The 22,532-nt window shown below is 42.1% G+C and overlaps 1 protein-coding gene across 2 annotated transcripts; it reads left to right on the plus strand.

The window, feature by feature from the left end:
* The first annotated feature begins 504 nt into the window (after positions 1 to 504).
* NFYB (nuclear transcription factor Y subunit beta) lies at positions 505 to 18,364 on the plus strand. Of its 2 annotated transcripts, none has more exons than XM_027680449.1 (7): positions 505 to 643; positions 8,778 to 8,871; positions 9,371 to 9,501; positions 11,289 to 11,486; positions 13,272 to 13,353; positions 16,382 to 16,461; positions 16,674 to 18,364. In XM_027680449.1, exons 2-7 carry the CDS (start codon positions 8,778 to 8,780, stop codon positions 16,704 to 16,706), a joined length of 618 nt encoding a protein of 205 aa, XP_027536250.1. In that variant the 5' UTR covers positions 505 to 643; the 3' UTR covers positions 16,707 to 18,364. The 2 variants fall into 2 exon arrangements, with proteins under 2 accessions (XP_027536250.1, XP_027536249.1); XM_027680448.1 differs by having other exon boundaries at positions 585 to 671.
* Positions 18,365 to 22,532: the final 4,168 nt, after the last annotated feature.

Raw genomic sequence — 22,532 nt, forward strand, 5'->3', positions numbered from 1 at the left:
GATGCACAGGAAGTTCCACCTGAATATGAGGAAGAACTTCTTTACTGTGAAGGTGACTGTGCACTGGAACAGGTTGCCCAGAGTGGAGTCTCCCTTGCTGGAGGTATTCCAGAACCGTCTGGCTGCAATCCTGTGCACTGTGCTCTGGGATGACCCTGCCTTGCGCAGGGAGGCTGGACCAGAAGACCCACTGTGGTCCCTTTTTACCTGACCCATTCTTTGATTCCGTGATACCACGGCCCTAGGGAAGAGCTGCGCCTGGTCAGAGACCGTGCTACACAAGCACCACCACCACCAGCAGCAGCCCTGCGGGACTGAGCCCTTCTGGTGGGGACAGCCCTTCTTGTCAGCCCGGACCCCGCGGGCAGCCCCGGCCACCGGTCGTACCGGGCCCAGCCGCGGGGGAGGCGGGTCCGGCGCCCCCCGGGCCGGGTGTCTCCATAAAGGAGGAGGGCAGGGCCGGCCCGGCGGGAGGGAGCGCGCTGAGGGAAGAGCCGGCGCGAGTGCCGGGGAGGCGGCGCGGAGGGAGGGCAGCCCGGCTGCGGGAAGCGGGGCTCCGCGCTGGGACTGGTTCCTTCGCAGCCATTTTCCGTCCAACCAAACAGCCGATTTGCGGAGGGAGCCAACCAGGGCCGCACTGGAGGTTTGTGCCTGGCTCCGGCCAATGATTGGTAACCGGTTCCACTGCAGGCTCGAATGAAATGTCCGTCTCCCTCCCCGGGCCCCGGCGCTGCCGCCGCGCCGCCGCCGCGGGCACCAGGAAGTGCGGGGCGGCCGCCCCGGGCCCCGCACTGGCCGCGCGCCGCTTTGTGCGGCCGGAGCCTCGGGGGCCGCGCGGCCCGGGAGCGGAGCGGGGCGGGCGGGCGGGGAAGGAGCGGAGCGGGCGGGCAGGGACGGAGGGAGGCGGCGGCAGCGGCGGGGGACGTCGGCAGGGGCGGCGGGGCGCTGCCCCCGCCGGTGTCCCGCTCTCTCCGCGGGCCCCCCACCCCCCCGCTCCGGCTCCATTTTGCGGCCTAGGCGGGGGTGGGGGCAGCAGGCGGGGCTGCGCCGCGGCCGCCCGGCACCGGCACGGCCCGCTGAGGGGTGGCGGGCGCTCCGGGGCTCGCGGCCTCCCGCGGCCCCGCCACGGCGGTGTGCGATGTCCCCGCCGGCCGCGCTCGCTGTGCCCCGGGGGCGCCGCTCCCGCGGCTTTGCGGCGGCCGTGCCGGGCGGAGGGGGCTCCGCGCTCTTTTGTGTCCGCCCGGCCGAGCCCCCTCCCCTCTCCGCGGGGGCGAGGGTCGAGACCCCCACCACGCCCACGGCCCCGGGCCGGGCCGGGACCCGGGCAGTGGCCCGGCCGCGCCTCCCGGTGCCCCCCGCGCCGTTGTCGGGACAGAAATTTCCTGGAAGGTTTGGCGGCGTTTTGCAGGGATAAGGAGCGGAGGGCGAGGCCCCGGGATGTGGTGCGAGTACCCGGGTGGCGGTGCGGGCGGGAATACGAGGCCGGGCTGGCTGCAGGGGGCCCGGGCAGTGCGGGTGAGCGGCCCCTCGGCCCCGCAGGTGCGGCCAGCGCGGGAGTCACATCCAAGGTGACCAACAATAAAGTTGCTGATTAACTGCGGACTCTCGTCTTGTTCGATTTGTAAACAAGGGGTCACGACAGACGAGTTGCCTATCGAACAGATGCGAGCCGGGTGCCGGGAAGGCTTGGAGGCTGTGGGTATAGGTGGGAAGATTCCCCCCCGTGCCCCTGCGTTGGCTGCGTTTGCATCATTGAAGGGCATGAAATCGGGAAGTGGGATCGATCGGCTGGCACAGACACAGCCGGGTGGCATCGACGCTTGTCCTGAAACACACGTGGCAGGCAGGGGAGAGACAGGACCCTGCCATTATCAGTATTCACACAACTCGGGTGTGTTCGGCAGGTGTTTTTGGGCAGACCTATGTGTGCCAGCCACTGTTCTGTCTCTCTGGAAATTATGTAGGTGGCGATCCCGAAGAGTATTGTATGGGTTATTCACAGACAATCATATTGGAAAAAAATTTGGTATGTTCTGGTAATGTTTCTGCAGCTATAAAGATGACATTGCTTATCCCCTTCGTAGGTCCTGCTGCAATACAGCAGCAATAGAAAATCAACAACTAGCTTTACCAATTTCTTCAAGGCTTAACCACAAAGATTTTGTTCTGCAAAGAACTGTCATGTAAAAGCTACCTACTGTGCTTGAATTGCTTTTGGGAGTGCAAAATTATTGATAACAATGACCTGAACATTTCTAGGCAGTGAGGAACATAGAAATTTGGGGTTCAGCCTTTGAATGGATTCTGTTACATGTAATAACCTTTGCTTGTCATCCTGACAGATGGAAGTTATTGTCAATTAAAAAAAAACTAATTGCAGCTTTCTCAAAAGAAGCTTCGGCAAAATGGTAGCAAAAAGCAAAATGGCAGAAGCCACTTTGGGCATTATTCACAGGATTTGCAGGAATGGAGAAATGGTGTTTATACATAATCATTAGCATAGTGTTTCTAAACAATGAGCTAGTGATTGCTTTCATTTTCTCTTTGGTTATGTGGCCTATGGCATGACAGTTACAATGTTAAGGGAGGATCCATCTGTAATTGTCTAGGACACCCAGGATGGTTCAGTCTGAATCATTATGAGGTCTGCCTGAGTCGCTTGAGCTCTGCATTGAGTGGGTGATTATTTATGGCCTTGGCAGCCAGCATTTACAGCTATGACATTATATTTGAGAGAAGTCAAGAACACTGGATATTACTCTTTACACTTCAGTATTTGACAGTTACAGCAGTTCAAAGCCTAACTCTTATTTGTGGTAATAACTACATGAAGGGAGGCAACATTCAGAAGTGGAATAAAAAAGATTGTTCAAGATACTGTGAAGATAGGTAACATTAAACACTGAAATTTTTAAAGTCTGATACCTTGTTTTGTCGGCGTTTAAAAAGGTTTGCAAGGCTCTTCCTTTGGTGCTTTCAAATGCAGATCTCTAATGTCACTCTACCTTTAAAATTTTGCTTAGAAAGGAATTTGACTGAGTTTTGCAATAGTACTTTGGAGAAACACAGTATTTGGAAATTGCTGTTTGAGTGGCAGGATGCTTGTAAAAAGGGCAAAACATGACTATATGTATGCCTGCTATATGACATCAGTAGAATAAAAGAAAGTGTCAGCAAATTCAGTGATTTTGGCTGAAAATACTGATCTGGTCTGAAGTAGCTCTGTGAAACTCTTGCTTGTCCTGTTGCTTGAGAGGAAGAAGTTTCTTGGCAGACTTGAGGTACTACTGCAATGAAGGAAAAACATAACCAACTTACAAATGTTATCAAACTTACAAAAGAAAAAGGCAGGATTTATGGATTGCTGATTTAATAAACAGAACAGCTTAGTTTTTCACAAAAATTGCTAGAAAAGTATCAAAACCTTAATATTGAAAGGTAATATGGGGATTTCAGTCAGGTTGCAGGAGGAAGGAGGTGCAGGTGCAGTCTGTTCAGCACTGCTGCCCTCTTCCAGCTTATGCAAAAGCAACAAAACTGCCTCTGTTCCTCTGTTCATCTTGTTTATTTTCCCCTCCAGCTTCTCTCTTCTACTGCCAAAAAGGAGAATGCATGGAAACTCAGTTTCTCCTGCTTGCTCCATATCACTGATCCACTCCTACTTGATGTGAAAATACATGTGTTGTTAGTCCACCCATATGTATTGGAGCTGTGCTTGTGGACGTTAGCCAGCCTGGGAAGGAGCCACCACGTGCTCTAGCATAGCTGGATCCATGTGGAGGGGACTTGGGCCAGTGACATTGGGGCTCATAAGACGTAAAGTTGATAGGCTGTTACGAGGAGGGGGAAGGTGGAAAGGTAACAATGCCCTGTTTGTGGTCCAAGGGAAGGAACCCGGTACAGCTGAAATGCTGATGAGCCTTAGTGATGCTGTGGGGTTCTCTAAGGATCAGTCTGCTTCTCCTAATGTTATTCTGCTGTGGGGGAAAACACTTTGTGAGAGATTAGAGAAGCCTGAGATGGAGAGAGAGAGAACAGCATGTATTTATGTTCTAGGCATGTGCTAAGGGATTTTAACTTTATGCTTTTGTGTGTCTGCCGGAGCAATGTCTCATGAATGCATTCACCAGCTGGCATTTCCTACTGCAGGAGACACTGCCAGGTGAGAATTCAGTGGGGAGTTAGGTTCCCCAGGAGTCATTGAAAAATAAAAGGAAACTAAAGTTGTATTTTCAATTGAAAAATTTTTCTTTTTAGCAGATGAGGGTGCAGAAAGCTCAAAAAAAAGGTTGTGTCTCTGCTGTTACGTACTGCTTCAGAGCTTTACATCTTTTGACAAGGTGTGGCAAAATTAATCTACAGTGACTGATGTGGTTACTACCTACAGTTTGTTATCATTTCTGCCCTGCTTCTTTGGCAGAAACAACTGTGTGGAATGTGTGTCAAGTGCTTCAGTTCATTGCATATAATTTTCTGCTGTCCCTCTTGTAGGGTAGCAGTTTGGGAGATGGGGTGAATAAATACCACATGAAGTACTTAAATCACAAGAGGCCTTTGGTTCCCCTTCAAGAGATCAGTTTTGCAAATCATTGCCAGATAACTTCCCTATTCTGAAGATAAAAATCGTGTTCCTTTGATTAATTTTAAAATTTTTGTCCTTTTATACTAATCTAAGCCTTAGTCCCTTCGCCCCCTCAGTGCTAACAGGTCTGGGCTTGCATTCTTCTTCGGTTATCATTTAGTTGAGCCACAGATACTGGTCTCTTAAGAGAGCTCATAAGATTAAACAGGATGCAAGATTTACTTTGAGATACTGAGGTTTTATTACTTTAGTATAGACATGTTATAGGAACAGTCTGAGTTGTGGGCAGCTGACAGGAGCATGTTTTTTTAAGCACCCTTCAGAATATTTATACCAGATGTCAGCCTAAACCTGTATGTTCATTCACTTGCATCTTATCACTGAATTTTCTTTGATGTCTGAAGTGTTTCTCTCTTAACGTATTTCTCAGGTTAATTTCCATGCATCAAGTAATTTATATATTCCTAGTAATATTCTTTTTCATTAAAGATGAAAAAACCGAAATTGAACAGAAAACCACTAGCAGAAAACTTTGTGCTGCTGCTCTGTATTCAGATTTTTTTTTTTGCAGTGTAGCACTAGATGTTTGTGTCCTGTACTTCCTTGATTTCTCTTCCTGGTTGTTGATAAAAATCAGATAGTGACATGGTCATTTTAGAGTCTGACATGCCACTTCTGATATGCTTAGCTCTCAGTCTTGATTCACTCCATGTGTATGCATGGAGGAGCTTCAGTGTTTTCCTAGTACTGGAGGCAGAGGATAATGTCCAACATGTAGTAAGTACTTCTTGCAGGTGTACACAGTATGTGCTGTGAGACCAGGTGTTGGAAGCCTCGTGCAATTCAGTGGCCACACAGGGGTAGGAAACGGTCTTGTATCAAAAGACACTGCAGTGTCTGTGTGCTGAAACTGCCATGCAAATGGCATGTATAATCTGCAAGCGGGTACTTGTTTTTGAAGCAAGTTGTAACAACTCCAGGGGCTAGAATCTGAGTGGGGAGTTCTTGCCCATCTGGACCTTTTAGGATTAGATCTCCCAGGAGAGCTCCTGTTCATGAAATTTAGCATCTATTTCCATCCAAAGTGGTAGCTCTTCCTACTAAACATACCAGCATAAGAACTGTTGTCCTTTTAGTCTCTCAGTGACTGCAGTTAGTGTAGGCAGGGTGTTGTTTGTATGTTACATTGGACTGTTGCCTTTCTAGAGTAACTTCGGGGACACAAGGTTTAGTTTATTTTGTGGCTTTGGAGGGTTTTTTTGCCTCTTTGTTTAAAGGAAGGGGATTAATTAGCAACAGTGTATTGAGAGCAGTGTTTTCTCGTTTTCTGTGCCCTGTTGTGTGTACTACAGACCTTGTGCTGAGCTTGACAATCAAATAATGTGATTGACTTGTTTTGAACATCTGAAATTAAAACTGTAGTACATGAGTGTGTAAGTGTGTTGATTATGAGATGACCAGGATAGCAGTGGCCACAGCTTTCTGCAAGGTCATGTTTGTGTCATCCGTCAGACTCAAAGAAATACTAGTAGGGTGACTAGATGGTATATTAATTACAGTTGCTATATTCAGATGCCTAGGTCTAGATTTGAATTAAATGACAAATGTGGCTGAAGTTCTTCCATCAACTTACTTGGTTTGAAGTGGTGTGCAGGGATACTGCTCCTTTTCTCACTGTAAGGCCAGACAGGCTGTGGAGGGGGCTCATGGGGCAGCTGGGCAGACTCTGGCTGTGGGGGTCTTCAAGATGGATAATGCCCTGTGCAATCTCCTCTGAGCTTGGAGCTGACCCTGCTTTGAGCAGCGATTGAAGTACAGAGACCTCCCGAGGCCCCTTCCAACCTGAATTATCCTGTGATCCTGGATTAGGGCCTGGTTATGCAGAAGGGTGTTATGCTGTCCATAATCTCCTGTCCCAAGGTTGTCCTGGAAGCTAAAAATCTTTCTTAAAGTAATACTGACAGAAGTAATTTCAGTTGATATTAAGCTGTCAGTGCCTGTTTTCTTTATCTGAGTCAGATCTGCCTTTTTCTGTTGCAAGCCTTTTCCTGTCAATTTTGCTAATCACTGTTTTAGATTCGTAATGTTGATAAACGTTCACACAAATTCCCACTAATGGTGAAATAATAAACACTGTAAGTAGATGTGGAAATGTGCACACATAAAAGAATAGAAGCAAAGATGGTACCTTGAGGATGTATTAGTCTAATGTGGCCAAAACTGTCTGCAGATGCAGCAGAGGTTTAAAAGAGATTCAAGCAGGAATTGTCTTTTGAAGGTGGGCTGGGCTAATGAAAGCAAGATGGTTTCTTAAATGATATTGATGGGTCTTGGCAATAAAGGTTCAGATGGGATAGCCCGCAGGAGGGGTGAGCAGAAACCAGTGAATTATTACATCACTGAAGAAATTTGAAGAATACTGCAATCATAAAGGAAGGAAATATTTTAGAAGATATGTTTCATAGGAGACTAAAAAGGGAGGGGGAAAGAAAGATCAAGGTATTTAAAATGGTACTGGGGCTGAGTAAACTTGATGCTTAAAGATTATTGAGATCCTGTGTTAAATTCTGGTATGGATCAGAGAGCTGAAACTGAGAACAACACTGCCAGAAAATCCTAACTTAACTTTGGAGGTAGCTTTTGGGATTTACCAGACTGCAGAATGTTAATTGTTTCAAATTGCAGAAGGAAGAGAGGGACACAACTCTCTTAATGTTGTGTGATGTCAGTTTTGGTAATCTTGACGTGCAGGACTATGATATCCTTGTATTGTCATTACAGTGAGCTGAGTAAGCAAACAGCAGATCCTTTGGAAAATTGAAAAGCAAAGTTAAATCTCCCAACAAAGAATCTGCAAAATGCAGACAAAGTGAATTTATGTGAAAGTTGGCACACAGAAGGCTAATGCCTAAAACATTACCTTTCCTTTGGGCACAGATGCTGTGTAAGAAGTGAAACTGTTTTACAAAAGCCTATCAAAAGGGACCAGTAGTTCTTTAAAAAGGTCTCTCTGTGTGTGTGTAATCCTCTGTACAATAAAGAAGACGTAGAAGGGTTGGTTTTTCTCTTGAGCAGCTCCTAAGGCTACACCCAGCTGTTGTAGTATTGCCTGAAGTGTGAGCAGTGCTCGGGTTACTTGTGCATCTGTGGCCAAGTGTGACACCGGACGTTGCCTGAAGGTTTGAAAGCAAAACTCAGCCTTGTTGCCACAGGCAAAGTGCAGATTAGAGAGAGGTTAAATGCTCATATTTCTGGGTAGGTATAAAAATAACACCACATTGCTTCTTCCTGCCTCTCCCTCTCCAGGCTAATGTTTGTGGAAATAAGTGAGCTGTGTGGTCTCACTGGCAATGACCATGTGACCCTTTGGGGCAAAGGTTGTTCTCCAGAGACACCGGGGACCTGCACAGTTGGTGTAGGACAGCGAGTGAATCCAGCCGAGTTCTGCCTTCCTGGGGCCCGTGTGTGCAGCTTGTCAGTAAAAAGGAGCCAGTACTGGCTCTTTAGGCATCCCTGTTTCTCCTGGCATTCAAACTACCTATTGGACTGTGACCCCATCTCCAAAGCCTCAAGAAGTCTTCTTGTTGGCCACTATGTCAGAACATTGAGAGAGGAGCATTGAAGGATGCCCAGAGGAGTGAGGCAGGGCAGGACCAGGGAATGCAAAGGAAAACAACTCAGAAGGCACACAGGGGTGAGTGGTGCCTCAAGGAGGAGGAAGATGTAGAGCTGGTCCTGAGGTCTGGCTAGAAGAAGTTTGTCAGTGGGCTTGACCAAAGCTGTTCGTGTGGAGCGTAAAGGTGAGTGAAGGACGCACTCTGTGTGCATCAGTGAGCAGGGCCCTGGTATAGGTTTTGAGTGTTGTTCAGAGAAACAAATGCCTTGACCTGTTTTGGTCAGGCCCTCCTGGGAACACAAGGTTGCTGTATATGTGCTGCATGAACCAAATGGTTCTGCGCACGGCCTGTGCCTCTGGCTGAGCTCTTGGGGAAGCCTTACAAAACAGTTTCACTATTTCCACTGTCTGTAAAGCTCAGTAACAAAGGTGGGGATGCTGTTCTCAAATGACAAAGTATTTATGCTTTGCAGAAATTGGTCTAACAGTTTTAAGTTGATTAATGTGCTGGTTTTCAGTAACAGCTGTATTTAACAGTGTAACAATCATACCTGAAAGGTTTCCTTCCTCTGGTTGTAGATGGATGGTGATAGCTCCACGACGGATGCTTCTCAGTTAGGAATTGCTGGAGATTACATTGGTGGCAGTCACTATGTGATACAGCCTCATGATGGTAAGAAATGTTGTAGTAAATTTCCCTGTGTGTATATATGTAGATATGTATAATTTTTTTTTCTTTTCAATTCTTGTATAGTTCTCTGCTATCTTTTCTCAAGCTAAGAATTTGCAGTTGTTTGTATTCATAATACCTCTGTGTGTAAAGCATTTTTTCTGCATTCTGAAGGGTGGAGGTTGGATTTTTCAGTGTTGGCACTGAGATCTTGAGGTGATGACAAAAAAAATTGACTTCTTAGGAAACAGTTTGTATTTTGACATGACATTAAGAATGCCTGGTGATCAGCAGCCATGTACATTTCTGTGCATAATGGGATAAAGATTATATGTTTATAAAGGTACCCTGATGTTACATCTATTTTTTTAATTATTTTGATGATGTTAATGCACTGTGCTTTCAAAGGACTTCATCCTTCAGTGTAAGATTTTAAACTGACTTAATTATTGCCTGCTGTCTATCAAATACCATTTCTGTTAACTTTTCTTTATTTCATTAGACACAGAGGACAGCATGAATGATCATGAAGATACAAATGGCTCAAAAGAGAGTTTTAGAGAACAAGATATATATCTTCCAATTGCAAATGTGGCAAGAATAATGAAAAATGCCATACCCCAAACAGGAAAGGTAATACCCTTGTCTGTTAAAGAAAATGTGTTAATGAATTCTGTTCCTTCCTTTCGGTGAACTTGAGCTGGTAGAACAATATATTTTTCCAAGTGATGCTGATTTATTGGATAAAAGCCTTATAAAAGAAAAGGAAAAAAAATAGGAGCAGGAGGTAATTGAGACCAAGTCCATTTTTGTTAGGTTTCTGGAAGCTTTGAGTAACCACTATAATTAGAACATCCAGAACAGTGTTCTTCATAGGGCTTTCAAGAGCTTTCTTTTTCCAAGATATGTTTTCTGAAACTGTTGTAAAGGATGAGACTTGGTGACAATCCTGTATCACTAAGAATATTTTCTGTACAGTTCTCTCAAGAGACTTAATCTACTTTTATTGAGGTGCATAACATTTTGAATAAGTGAACCATTTTGGATGAAATAAAAATCTGATCCTCATCCTGAAGGAAAGAGAATGGTTAGCCTTCCATCACCCTGATTTTTACATACTCGCATGCCAAAGTGACCTAGGAAGTCTACCTTATACCATGTAGCAGATAAAGTCAGATATCGAAACTCTGTTTTTATTTCTTACTTGTAAGAATAGACTTTTTAATTCATTCTGCCGAGCTGGTGGTTGTATAATTATTTGATTGTTCTACCTGTTTATCTTAAACCTTTGCAGGGCTCCTATTGCTTGCTGTTTCTCTATTGTATTCCAATTCCAGCCTAGCTAAAACTGGGGTGGTTTTTTTGGGGATCATTCTAAATAGAAGGAAGACATAATTTACTTGCATCTGCTTGTACTTTCATAGTGTTCAGGGCTTTCTGGAGATCTGGGTGTTACATTTATAACTTTGCTGTGAAAAACTCTACCCTAGTCCATATTGTCATAAATTTTTAGTGATCAAGATGAGATTTTTCTCAAGAATTTAGCATATGGGATGTAGAGCTATCTTGAAAAGTCAGGCTGTTTTTTTGTGAAAAACTGCAAGGGAAGCTGCTGGCTGGTGACTTCTGAAAATCTCGCCCTATGTGTCTGAAAATATCAGAGGAACTGGTGAAGATTCTGCATATGATTACTGCATCTTTTTTTTAAATACAAATAAGGTTCTTCTCATGTGAAGAATCAGGATCTTAATTATTAAAATCTTCCCAAGTAATCATGAGTAATGCTTGCTGTAATTTTAAGTCATGGAAATTACTTTTGTCCAGCTGAAAACAATAATCACATTTACTTATTTCATTCTCGCCAGGGGCATATGTTTCTTCATTTGAATTCTCATTTGGAAAATTTTTACCAGAATATTAAAGCATTAGAAAGGCTTCCTGCTAGGCATATATTCTAGTCCCTGAATCTGGTCAGGATAAAAATACTTGTCATTGCTGAATTTGTGGGAACATACTGCAGTGCGGTTGGAACTGCTGGGTCTCTTAAAAGGAAGATGGAAGTGGGCTATGACATTGTAATGAACAGATTTAAAGAGACATAGGTAAGCAAAGCAAGCAGTACTGAGGTGCTTCTGTGTGTAAAAGCTTGTACAGAACATAGTTAGGACTTCAGGAGATCCTGACAGTTGTCTGTACAGGCTGCTTGAAATAGTGAAACAGGTAAAGTCACGTTGCAGCTGTTCTTACATAGAGCAGTGATGACATCCAGTGATTCCCTACGCACATGTTGCCTAAATGGGTATTATCATTAGGTTTTGGGATGTTTTCTTTATTATCTGGTGTATTCCTTGAGTTTTTTGTGGTGGGTTTTTAAAATCTTGCATCTTAATTAATAATTTTATGATACTTTTCCTTACTAGATTGCTAAGGATGCAAAGGAATGTGTACAAGAGTGTGTAAGTGAATTCATCAGCTTTATAACATCAGAAGCAAGTGAGAGGTGTCACCAAGAGAAGAGAAAGACCATCAATGGAGAGGATATTCTCTTTGCCATGTCTACGTTGGGGTTTGATAGCTATGTCGAACCTTTGAAGTTATACCTCCAAAAATTCAGAGAGGTTGGTATATGCTTGGGTATTTCCTCACTTATTTAACCTAGTTGTGTTTATCTCTAGCTCTGTGTCATTGTAATTATGTAACAGGTAACTTGCACAGTATCTCACAGCCACTAGGCAGGGAGTAATGTTATGTTTAAAAGCCTTCCAGAGGATATCAAGAGAAAAAGGAGGAAGTAAGCATTTTGATTAGACTTGCTGATTCAGAGTAGTTAAAGCTTTCAACTGAATAAATTATCTAATATATTTGTGGTAGTAAATTGCTCTGTTCTTTAAAGGTGCCTATTAAGAATGTTGGATTTGCTCTTTGGGTTCAGTCAATAAAACTGTGCTTGTCTACATCCTCTGTGGAAGTAGCCTAATGCCTTTTGTTTGTCTGGACTTCAGATCTGCAAAAGAAAAATCATTTTTCTCACTCTAGAATAATGATTCACATGGAAACCTATCTGCTTCAATGGGTTTTTTAATTTTTTTTTTTTTAGCCTGTCCCTCTGTTTGCCTTTGATACATAGTATCAAAAGTAGTGGGATTAGTGCATGCTACGTATGTGATCCAAGCAATTTAATTTATCCCTTCTCTAGCAGAAAGTGTTTTCCTTTCAGCAATTTAGACTTTTTGAAAAAAGGAAGTTGCTTCTGCTTGGGTTTTTTGTTCTGTTCTACCTCCCCCGTCTAAATTGGCATTGCTATAGATGAGTATGCTCTTCAGACTGTTTTGTAGACCTAAGGTTTTTTTAATTAATGGGGTCAGACTCGCTAATGATATTTGATTTGCTGACAGCACTTAAAGCTTCCCCTTCCCAGAAGGTCATTTGCTGTGATAACTGAGAAGCAGGAGGGGTAATCTAAAAGTTGAAGTACTGCTGCGTACTGTCTTTTTCCAGTGCTGTGTAGCAGTTGCACATGCTGTGATAGTGCTGTATGTGCTTTAATTAAAAATGCAAGTATTGCCTAGCTAGTTTCAGTACTACTGAAGAAGTCTGAAGTGGGTCTATGCTACTTTCATTCTTAATTGACTGTTTTTGCAGATTATATATGCTGTGGTAGCAGAGTAGTTGGATTGGGTTTTAATTGGATGGGTGAATCAGGTAGCTTTGCTCATCAGTTTTAAATCTCCATTCCAGCTAGGGTGTCTTCAGGGTACCATATACAATGAAATATTTCTGGTTTGTAACTGAGTATTTAGTCCACAGCAAGCACTTGCAGAGAATACTTTTTATGCCCATATTATTTTCTCAGATGTTTTTATGGAATAGCATAAAGCATCGAACTTCATACTTGTAAAACTGCATGCAGATGACTGGAGGCCTTGGCTTTCTGTGCCGATATCCTTTCTGGCTGTAGTCCTTGACGTGGGAAGAGAAATTCAATATCTTGGTTTTAAATGTCAATTCTTAGTTGTATGATGATGGCGCCTGTGTGTGGTTGGTAAGCAAATGTTGCACATTCTTGGTAGTTCTGAGATTCTGTGATTTCTTGTAAATGCTCTTAACAGCTCTGTTTGGATTGCCGCAGATCTTTGGCTTTCTGCAGAAGGTGAAAAGCCTTTCTTGGAACTACACAGGCCTAGTTTGTCAAGTTTTGGTTTCAGGAGTATGGCTAAGATGAAAGACACTTGTAGTATGCACGTTATCAAATCCAATAGAGTTTACAGGTCTTGGATGTCAAGCTCCAGTTGCTGCACAGTGACTCTTCTGCAAGTTCCAAATGTTGGCTAGAGCTCATGGGGCTTTGAAAAAATCTCAAGCTTTTTTTTTTTTGTTGTTTTTTGTGCTATCTTTCTCTCTAGGCAATGAAAGGAGAAAAGGGAATTGCAGGAGCAGTTACAACTGGAGATGGTCTAAGTGAGGAGCTCACAGAGGAAGCATTTAGTAAGTAATAATTTTTAATTTATTATATTATTACTACAGCTTTTATAAAAACAGCACTTCCTTTAGATATCAGAATTCTTACTTGAGGACTATATCCTGGACTGGCCACATGTTACGCCTGTAATCCATTGAGATTTTTGTTTGAGATATCTGGAGGATAACCTGTGCTGAGATAAACTCCTACCAGTGAGTAGGATTTTTGTCAGAAGTCATATAGCAGTAAATGATAACACTCCAGTAATAGCTAATATCAACTGTGGAAGATTTTTAAATGTATATATTAGTGCTAGTATTTTTCTCTACGCTTTCTTTTTTTTTTCTTTTTCCCCAGTAGCCACATATTTAGGCAACATTTAGGCAACATTCGTTCTACTTGGGGGAAAAAAGTGACTTGAGGACTTGAGGAGCTCATCTTTGAGAAATGAGGCAGAGAAGAACATCATCTTCATATAATTCTAAAATACTTAGAATTTCTTATGTTTGAAAGAATGCACAGATTGGCAACGAAAAGGTGTAGGGCAAGGAGCATCGTGCATTCACTGTAGTTCTTGTTCCTTATACTGTGAATTAAAGCCTGACAGTTGGAGGGATTTGCACTGGTTTTGTTGATGTTGGATTCTTGCATGTAGTCTTTACCTTGGCTTTCAAATGTTAGGGGCTGGTAATGTTGAAGCTGATACAAGAAGAATTAGGAAGCGCAGCTCTAGTCATATCTACTGATAAGATCTGATAAGATTTAGTTTTTCAAGTATCTGATCAGTATTCTGTTTAAAGTCACTGCTGAACTAGCAAAAATTCAAAGCCTGAGGACTAAAGCAACTTATTCAGGATCAGAAACACTTTGCTCCCAGTTTGACTTTGGGTACAGATTCTTCAGGTCTCTTCCAGCCTGGAAGATAAGCTTCTAAAACTGGCTCAAAACTAAGAATCAAAATTTAAATATTGCAGTGGACTTATAGAAAGCTTTATTTTTTTAATATGACCCTTTTAATTTTATAATTAAAGATTAGGCAATGCAAATAGTAAAATCTTATCTGTAGTCACTCATAGGTAATAGTTCTGTTTGTTCTGAAGTAGTAAGAGCTATCACAACTATGGGCCCTACTTGTTTTCCTTGGGTATGTTGCTAATGGTTTCTACATTGCAGCTGTTTGGAATCTGTCCAGTTTGGAAGTTTGTTAAATCAATATATAGAAATTGTTCTAAAAGGTTTATTTCATGTAAATACTGATTTGTATTTGTGTGTATTCTGATTTTCACTTCAAGCATCTAAACTGCTGTTCAGAAATTGAGGGAGAATATGTAGTTGGAAACTTCTCATTATGTCTGTGTCCACTATCTTGTTTTATAGGGCAAAGAGGCAAATTCACAAAAAGTTTCTCCTCCTGATGCTCATGGGCTGCTTAGCCCGAGTACAATGTCCACCAGAAAATAGAAATCAGAATCAAGAAATCAACTCACTCTATAGATCCTCTGTCCCCCTCCCAGATTTGATGTGATCTGTTAAGCTTCAGAAGGCTGAAGGGCTACTCCTAGTTCTTGTTCAAATATCTCAGGCCTAGGAGCCTCAGAGTACTCTATGAAATAAACCTCAGTTTGCTGTGATTTGAAAAGGGCAACTTTAAAAGTAATATTAAGTCCTGGCAAGATGCAAAGGAGATGTTGCAGTAGTAGAAGAAGGTAAAAAAAATGTATGTGAAATAGGTGACCCTGTCAAATGCTGCAGGTATTTCTCTCCAGAGGGCCAGCTATAGATCTGTGCAGAATGATGGTCTCACTGCAGCAGTAGCAGTGACTGCTGTGCTGCTGTGGCACAACCCTCAGCTATTTGTTTTAGCCTCACATCAGGGCTGGGTCAGAGTCTTGCCATTAAGCTGTGTTGGATGTGAAACATGCAGATTGAGGGGCAGTAAATTTTAGACCTGCCAGAGTCACTCTCACTATGATCTTAATGCATCTCTTAACTTGCAACTGAAGTAAGTGAAAATTTGTACAACCAAGGAGGAAATTAAAAAAAAAAAGGGACAAACCCCCCAACCAACCAAAAATCCAATTACAAAGCCGTCAAGTGTCAGCTTTCAAATGAAAACTGTTAAGGATTATACTGTGTTTTCAAAATTTTTTGTTGGTTATAGATCTTGTCTATACTTAATGACTGAAAACAAAGCCCCATTGTTTGTGTCCTAGAGGAAAATGTTACGTTACAGTGACTCAACTTACAATTTAAGAGTTCTGCTACTTTGCTGCCAAGTAGCAGTTGTAACATACCTACTCTGTCACAGAGCTCAGTGTACATGTTGTTGTTGTGAAGGTTTATGTTATAGCATTGCTCCCCATGTCTTCTCTCTGTATTTCAGAAGTACTTTTTACTGGTTTTGTTAGCCTTCTCTCTCCTGTGTGAAATTCAGAGCTCTTGTGCATACCCTGGAGGACATGCTGAAGTCAACCAGTGTAACGTCAGGCTCTGGCAGTGCCTTTTATTTTTTGCCATTGCCTGTCTGTTCATCTGTGCTGCCTTCCATGAGGTTTCCATATTATGGAGTTCCTGATGGATTCTGTTTTATAAAGCAGCATAACCATTTCATTGAGTTCCTCACACATGGGTATGCTCAAGTGCTAACCAAAGCCAGTTGAATTCCCCAGGTTTCTTGGGATATCAAATATTGGAGATTGCTTTTTCAGTGGTCAGGATGGCCGCTCTGCTCCATTTGCCAGCGTACAGCTGGGTATGTTCTGCTTCAGACACGTGCAGGGCAAAAACAAGGTGCTGTATTACTTTTAGATTATCTGATGCAAATTTAAGTTGAATTTTGTTTCTTAAGTGTTTCTTCTTAATGGGAAGAAACTTTTTTACTTATAACACTTGGTAACAAGTGTGTCTGTATGCAGTGTGGGATGGTAGCTGTCAGGAGATGAATGGCTCTGTAGCCATGGAGTGGAACACAAAGATTATTTAATGGTGACAGACACAAGGCTCTGTATATCCAGCAGCTCCTGCCTAACTTTCTTAAAATACTCTTTCTTTCAGCTAACCAGTTGCCAGCAGGCTTAATAACCACAGATGGCCAACAGCAGAATGTTATGGTCTACACAACATCGTATCAACAGGTACTATATCCCATCCCCTACTCTCCTTTCTGCTGCTAAAACTCAAGCACTGATTCAGCTGCTCTGTTCTGAGAGATGAGAATGGATTTTATTTGGTCCTTTGGTGGTGGCTGTGCTGCCATTTCAACACCATGACAGTTCACGGCTGCTGCTGCTTCATGCAGTTTCAGAAAAGGTGCATTTGAATGTAAATTTGTGTTTTCTTTCTCTAGATCTCCGGTGTTCAACAAATTCAGTTCTCATGATTTTGAAGAAAACTTTTTATCTGGGAACATGAGACAGAAAACCTGTGCAACTCTAATGAAGAGGCAGTTTTAATGACTGGTGAAGAGATTTATCTCTTTGTATATTAAATAGCTGTAATGTAGCTACCAGAAGCTTGACTAATTGAGGTGTGAGTTCTGACTCAAATCTTTTTCATGATGATTTTAAAAGAAATAATTGGATTTTAAAGGTATTAAAGTATTTTTGTTTTGTACAAGAGTTTGTTGCTCTGTATAACTCCTGTATGCATTGTATATTGCAATTTATTACTGTCAGAGATTTGTAGACAGTTTCTTATTTTCATATTGAATCATGTTACTTTTGTAATTCAGGTAAACAGCTGGGTTAATTCATGTTTACCCTTTGAATTAAATTGTAAGGGTAAAGTTCATTTTTGAATGCAAGTTGCCTTTATTATAAAGATTGAGTTGGTCTTGGTTATGTAACTTGTCTTGCATGACAACCTCAACTAACTTTACATGTCAGCATATTTATTGAAATTTTGAAAGGGACTTTTTCCTCATGAAACGAGCAGCTCAAAAGAATTGCTACAACTGTTTTTTTAATGTAACTTCTGAATTAAAAGTTAATCAAAACCAATGAATGCTCTACTACATTTAGGGGCTTAGAGCTTATCAACAACATTGAAAGCACTGACTGTGTGTGATGCAGGTTTTTTTTCAGTTGCATTAACTCTCCTTTAACTTACTTTGATATTTTTAAGGTGGTCTTTCTGCCTTCGTTTTTATGTATGGTTTTTAGAATCCAAAACTTAGAAATCCAAGGCTAGTGGGGGAGGGGGGGATTTTATAGTCCTTGTGGTAAAAGATCTCATTTTAACTTTTTACTGAAATGTTTTAAGGTTTCTTGTGAGACTGTGGGAACTCAAATGTGTTAGTGACTTTGTGTGCAGGCTGCCTGTGTGTGTGTGCGTGTGTGTGTGTGTGTGCAGGAGTGGCTGAAACTTGAACAAGTGATACAAACCTGAAATGGAAGACAGACTTCTAGTTTGCTGTCTCTTTCCTGGTTTTGCAATAAACTCTTCCTGGGTAATGTAGTTCTGTATATTTAGTGAGCTGTTCTTGGTAACATTTCTGTTTCTTTAATAATTGGGTGGGTAATTTTGTTGCCATGTCTTAGCCTGTTAGGTAATGGTGGGGGTTTCGGTAATATATCTTACTCAGACTGAATTTTGGGACCTTTGATATTTTTACTGTTTGCAGTGGACTGCAATGTAATATAATTAATTATCTTTCCACCTACGTGTCATTAATTTAAGCAAACCACACCTTGCAACTGTTGCCATATAATTTCTTGCTGGTTTTGTCTTTTCTGAAAAAAAAAGCCAAAAAAAAAGGAGAAAAAAAAAGTAACAGTTCAATATTGGGAAAATAGCTTAAACTAAGACAACCTGGAAGCCTGAAATAGGCAGTTCTTTGCTAAACAAAAATTTTATGTATGTGCAGATTTAAACAGTGTTTCTTACACGTCAGCATCATGCTGGCAGAGCCTTTGGAGGTGATCCAGTGTATTCTGTGGCGGTCTGGACGGATGTTCTGGGTTTTGTGGCAGCCTGTCATTCTTCAGCAGCTATGACTGAACAAATGGAGTTTTTCATTAAATGTAAAAATGAATAACACTACATGAGCCCCTTCTGTTTGTATTCCATTTATTTCAGGGCAGCATACCCTGTTCTTGATGTTCCCAGATTTGCAATGGAAAAAAGCTGTGATACCAGCTAAGGAGAAGCTAGGAGAGATTTGGCAGTTGGAAGTGCAGGAAGGGGGCGGAGGTCATCCCCCTCCACACATTTGCTTGAAACAAGCAACATTTTTCAGTCTGCCTCCTCTTCTGTAAGTTTAGGTTAAAGTGTTTTGAGTTTGTGGTTTATACACCATCATGTGAGCAAAGGAGCGTTTTTCTTTCTCCTCCTCACCCCCTGAGGTCCAGGCACAAAACTGCAACCAACTTGCTCATTCACTTCTGAAACTACATAAACAGAAATAATAGTGCAACACTTTGTTCCATCTCTCTTTGAAGCCATTCTAATAAAGTCTGCAGGGTACTGTAGTGATGGTACAACAAATAAAACAACTGTGGTCTGAAGAAATACTTGCCTAATTTATATTAGGAGTAGCACAACCACTGCAGAGCCTTTAGTTTTGTTTAACAACTGATACACATTCTCACTTTTTAAGTATTCTAAGTTTACAAGTAGCTTAGACCCAAACCAACAATGACCATTCCTGCTGCATCTCATGTGTTTGGTTCTTTGAATGTTTTGTTTGAACTGACATAACCCCAAATTGAGCTTGCGCTCCAGACAGCTGTGGCAGCCTGTGCTGAGACTTGGAGAAAGGCTGCTTGCAACAGCAGTGCTGTTCAAAGATCTGTTTCCAAGCACAGTGACTTTTTTTTAGGTGTCTTTTCATGACACAAGCAAATTTTACCACAGTGATTTTTTTTAAAATGAATTTCTGTGTAACTTGATCCTTCTGACATTTCTTTATAGAGTGCTTGCGGTATCTTTAAAAGCACAGAATCGCTGTTATCTCTGGTCAAACTGCAGTTATGAGAAAAGCTGAATTAGGTGGTGCTCTTCTACATCCCCTTTTCATTACAAGCTTAATGGGAGCTGAGGCTCTGCCTTTACCAGTCTTGTTGATGTACATACGCATTGTTTACTATTTTATTTATTCCTCTCTTCTAATCTCTACTGAATGCTAAAATATGTGGCTGGATGATGTAGCCAGGACACAGATGGAGTCCTGGCATGAGGTGGTACATTCTAAATATCTACTGACCCATGCTTATCTGCCTGTAGGTAAAAATCAGCCTGAATTATGTGGGCTGTACTTCAAATAGCTGTCTTCCTTGAACTGCACCCTGATATGCTGTGAATCATGTCAGATGAGTAGATGATCCCTATTGCAGTTTCAGGATGATGCTCATTAAGATGTTGCAAGCATATATAGGTGATTTCTCTCTTGCCTTTGGCAGGAGAGGAAGCATATGGGCAATTGCACACACAGAGGAGATTCCTCAGTGCAAAGCAAGGGGGAGAGCCAAGGGCTAGTATTTTCCCCAGCACCTTGCTGTCACGATAAGAGCTGGCAGCATCCTTGCTTATAGCTATAATGTTCCTCATTTTGCAGAGCTCTGAATGTGATTAATGTTCTAGTTGTCACGTAGACTCGCTGCTTCAGTTACATTTACAGCAATAAGACAACTTGCTTTTAAGTCACTGTACTCCCAAATGGTGCAGGCTTGACTTTTTCAGTTTTGATTTGTACCAAGTAAAGTAAAAGAAAGGAAGATTTTCACCTAAATTTGAAGTGAATTTTCTTGTATCTACAGATAAAAAAACCACACCCCTGTATGTAGATTCTAAGATTAATAACACTATAGGAAAACTATATTTTATACAGGGCCCAAGCAGTCCTATAGGAAGAAGTTAAACATTGATAATGTGGACCATGGTTCTTACTGTTCTCCTGTCAGACTGGTTTGGTGGAAGGAGCAGTGGTGGGAGGATGCCTTTTGGATGTGGTACACTTTAAGATATACCTTGTTGAAAATACAAACCAATTTCTCCTCTTCAAAAATCAGATATGCTGTTCTGGCAAAATAATTCACACTTTTGTCCTTTGAAAGGCTGAAAAAATACATTCAAGCAACCAAATATTGATCCATTTACCTATTGATTTGTGAAAGTGGGATGATAATGGAATGCAACGTCACCTCTGACCCTTGGTATGTAAAAGTTTAATGGGAAGCTCTCTGGAAACTGCCAGTTCAGCTTGTGATGACATCCAAGGCCATGTGCTCTTGGGAGTGAGGGCAGTTTGCTCCTGTGCACAGTGGTCTCCAAATTGGTGCCAGCTGCAGAGTTTATTAAATCAGGGTCTCCAAGGATGGCTGTGGAGGCAGGGCCAGAGGTGAGGCTGTGCACAGCAGCTCGGACGGAGTCAGCTACCCTTGTATAAGAAATCTTCCAGGCAAATTTCCAGGGTCATTTCCTGGAATATTTTACTGCAGCACAGTGGGCCAGGGGATCTGTTTATCAGGAGCAATGGCACCTGATTTGCTTTTGTATGAAAGAAAACTATTGAGGGTTTAAATCTGCTGGGCAGAGAAGCATCCTTGGGGCTGCTAATCTGATTTTACACTTAATCTGGCACAGCCCATACAGTAACATGAACAGCAAATAAAACCACCTCCCAACAGCACACCTGAGACTCACAGTTCAGGTGTAAGTGCTGCGTCGCTCAAAATCCAGCTGCAGCTAGAGCATGGGCACCATTTTATGCAACAGCAAATTAGGAGGAGTATATAATATTTTCACTTTTCTCTGCACCCTGTGGGAAGACAAAGTCGACCCCAGCAAAGCTTATGTCCCATCACTGTCGAGAGCAACACAGCACAGATAAAGGGTGCTGGGATGCACAGGTTTGTTTCTGCAGCATCCAACTCCTTGGCCCCAGCCATGAAATCCAAAGCCAGCCAGACACCCAAGTTCCCTGTGTAATGTAACATACCAGGAAAAGCAATCTGATGAGCAGGGAGATGCCCGGAGCCAGCTAACAGGAAAGGCTAAGCACTGAGGGAGAAGGAAAGGATCCAAAAATCTCACCTCCAGCCAGCTGGAGAACATTTCTGCTACAGGGAAACAGGCTCCCTCACTTTGTGATGAGAAAATGGGGCCTGGGGAGTGTTGCATCAGAGGATGAGTCCACTCTCACTCCATTGAAAACCATGAGCAACAGCCACGTTTCACAAGCCAAGCAGCTGAAACTCATCCCAAATGTCTCTGGAGCGGATGCAGTGGGATCAGGTTCTGTACCCATCAGAAAAAAAGAAATATTGACAATAAATGGCCATTTTGTCTGGCTTGACAGCTCCCACATTGCTTCAGATGACTCAGCAGCACTTTTCTGCAGCAACTTCATCTTCCTAACTTTCTTCGGTAATCTTTCAATAATAACTACATAAATATCCTGCATTTACACTAAAACATTTATGCTGTAACATAAATAGGTGAAACCCCAAACTATTACATCCATATTTCAAGCCTTTTTTTTTTTTCAAGACAGTCATTTCAGAGAGGTGCTCCCAGACTCCATTTTCCTTATGGAGCAGACAGCATTTAAGGTCAACGTAAAAGTCTCTTCCCTAGTCAGGCAAAGTACAATGAAGAAATAATTACAAAGCTGCTACTAAAAAGAAAAATTTGGGATATTTCTTGCTCAAAGTTGCAAGGTGCTACTTGTACCAAATAACTTTTTGTTAAAGGAGAGCTATCAGCACTGTATGTAAGAGAGTGATGGTTACTCTAAAAGGCAGTTAAGAGTCCCAGACAATAAACATTTAAATGAGTGAATGCAGACTAAAGAAGAGGATGCAAACAAAACTAAGGAAATATTGCTTTTGAACCTTCTAAAATGGTATTATACCCAGTGTGCCTCTTTTAAGAATCACTTGGAAATAACTATATTGATAACTTCCATGTGTGGATAACAATATTTTGTAATTTAAACAGATACAGAAATAACTCTCTGAACACTAGGACACACTGAAATGCTTCGTCTCTTTTTCTCTTTGAAGATACCACATCCAAGCCTTAGTTTTCATTTTAAGGAGCTGCTGTACCAACTTAGCAATTATGTTATATATTAAAAGCAGATGCTTGTGAGAGGCAAGAACCCCCTTGAAAAAAAACAATGACAGCAAACTATGCCCAGCCCCAGTTTGGTAGACATTTTTGTTGTTACTGTCCGGGCTGTAAGTCCAACAAGTACCGTGAAGTG

This window comes from Neopelma chrysocephalum, unplaced genomic scaffold (assembly GCF_003984885.1).
Source record: "Neopelma chrysocephalum unplaced genomic scaffold, ASM398488v2 Primary Assembly neopelma1_59, whole genome shotgun sequence".
NCBI lineage: Eukaryota > Metazoa > Chordata > Aves > Passeriformes > Pipridae > Neopelma > Neopelma chrysocephalum.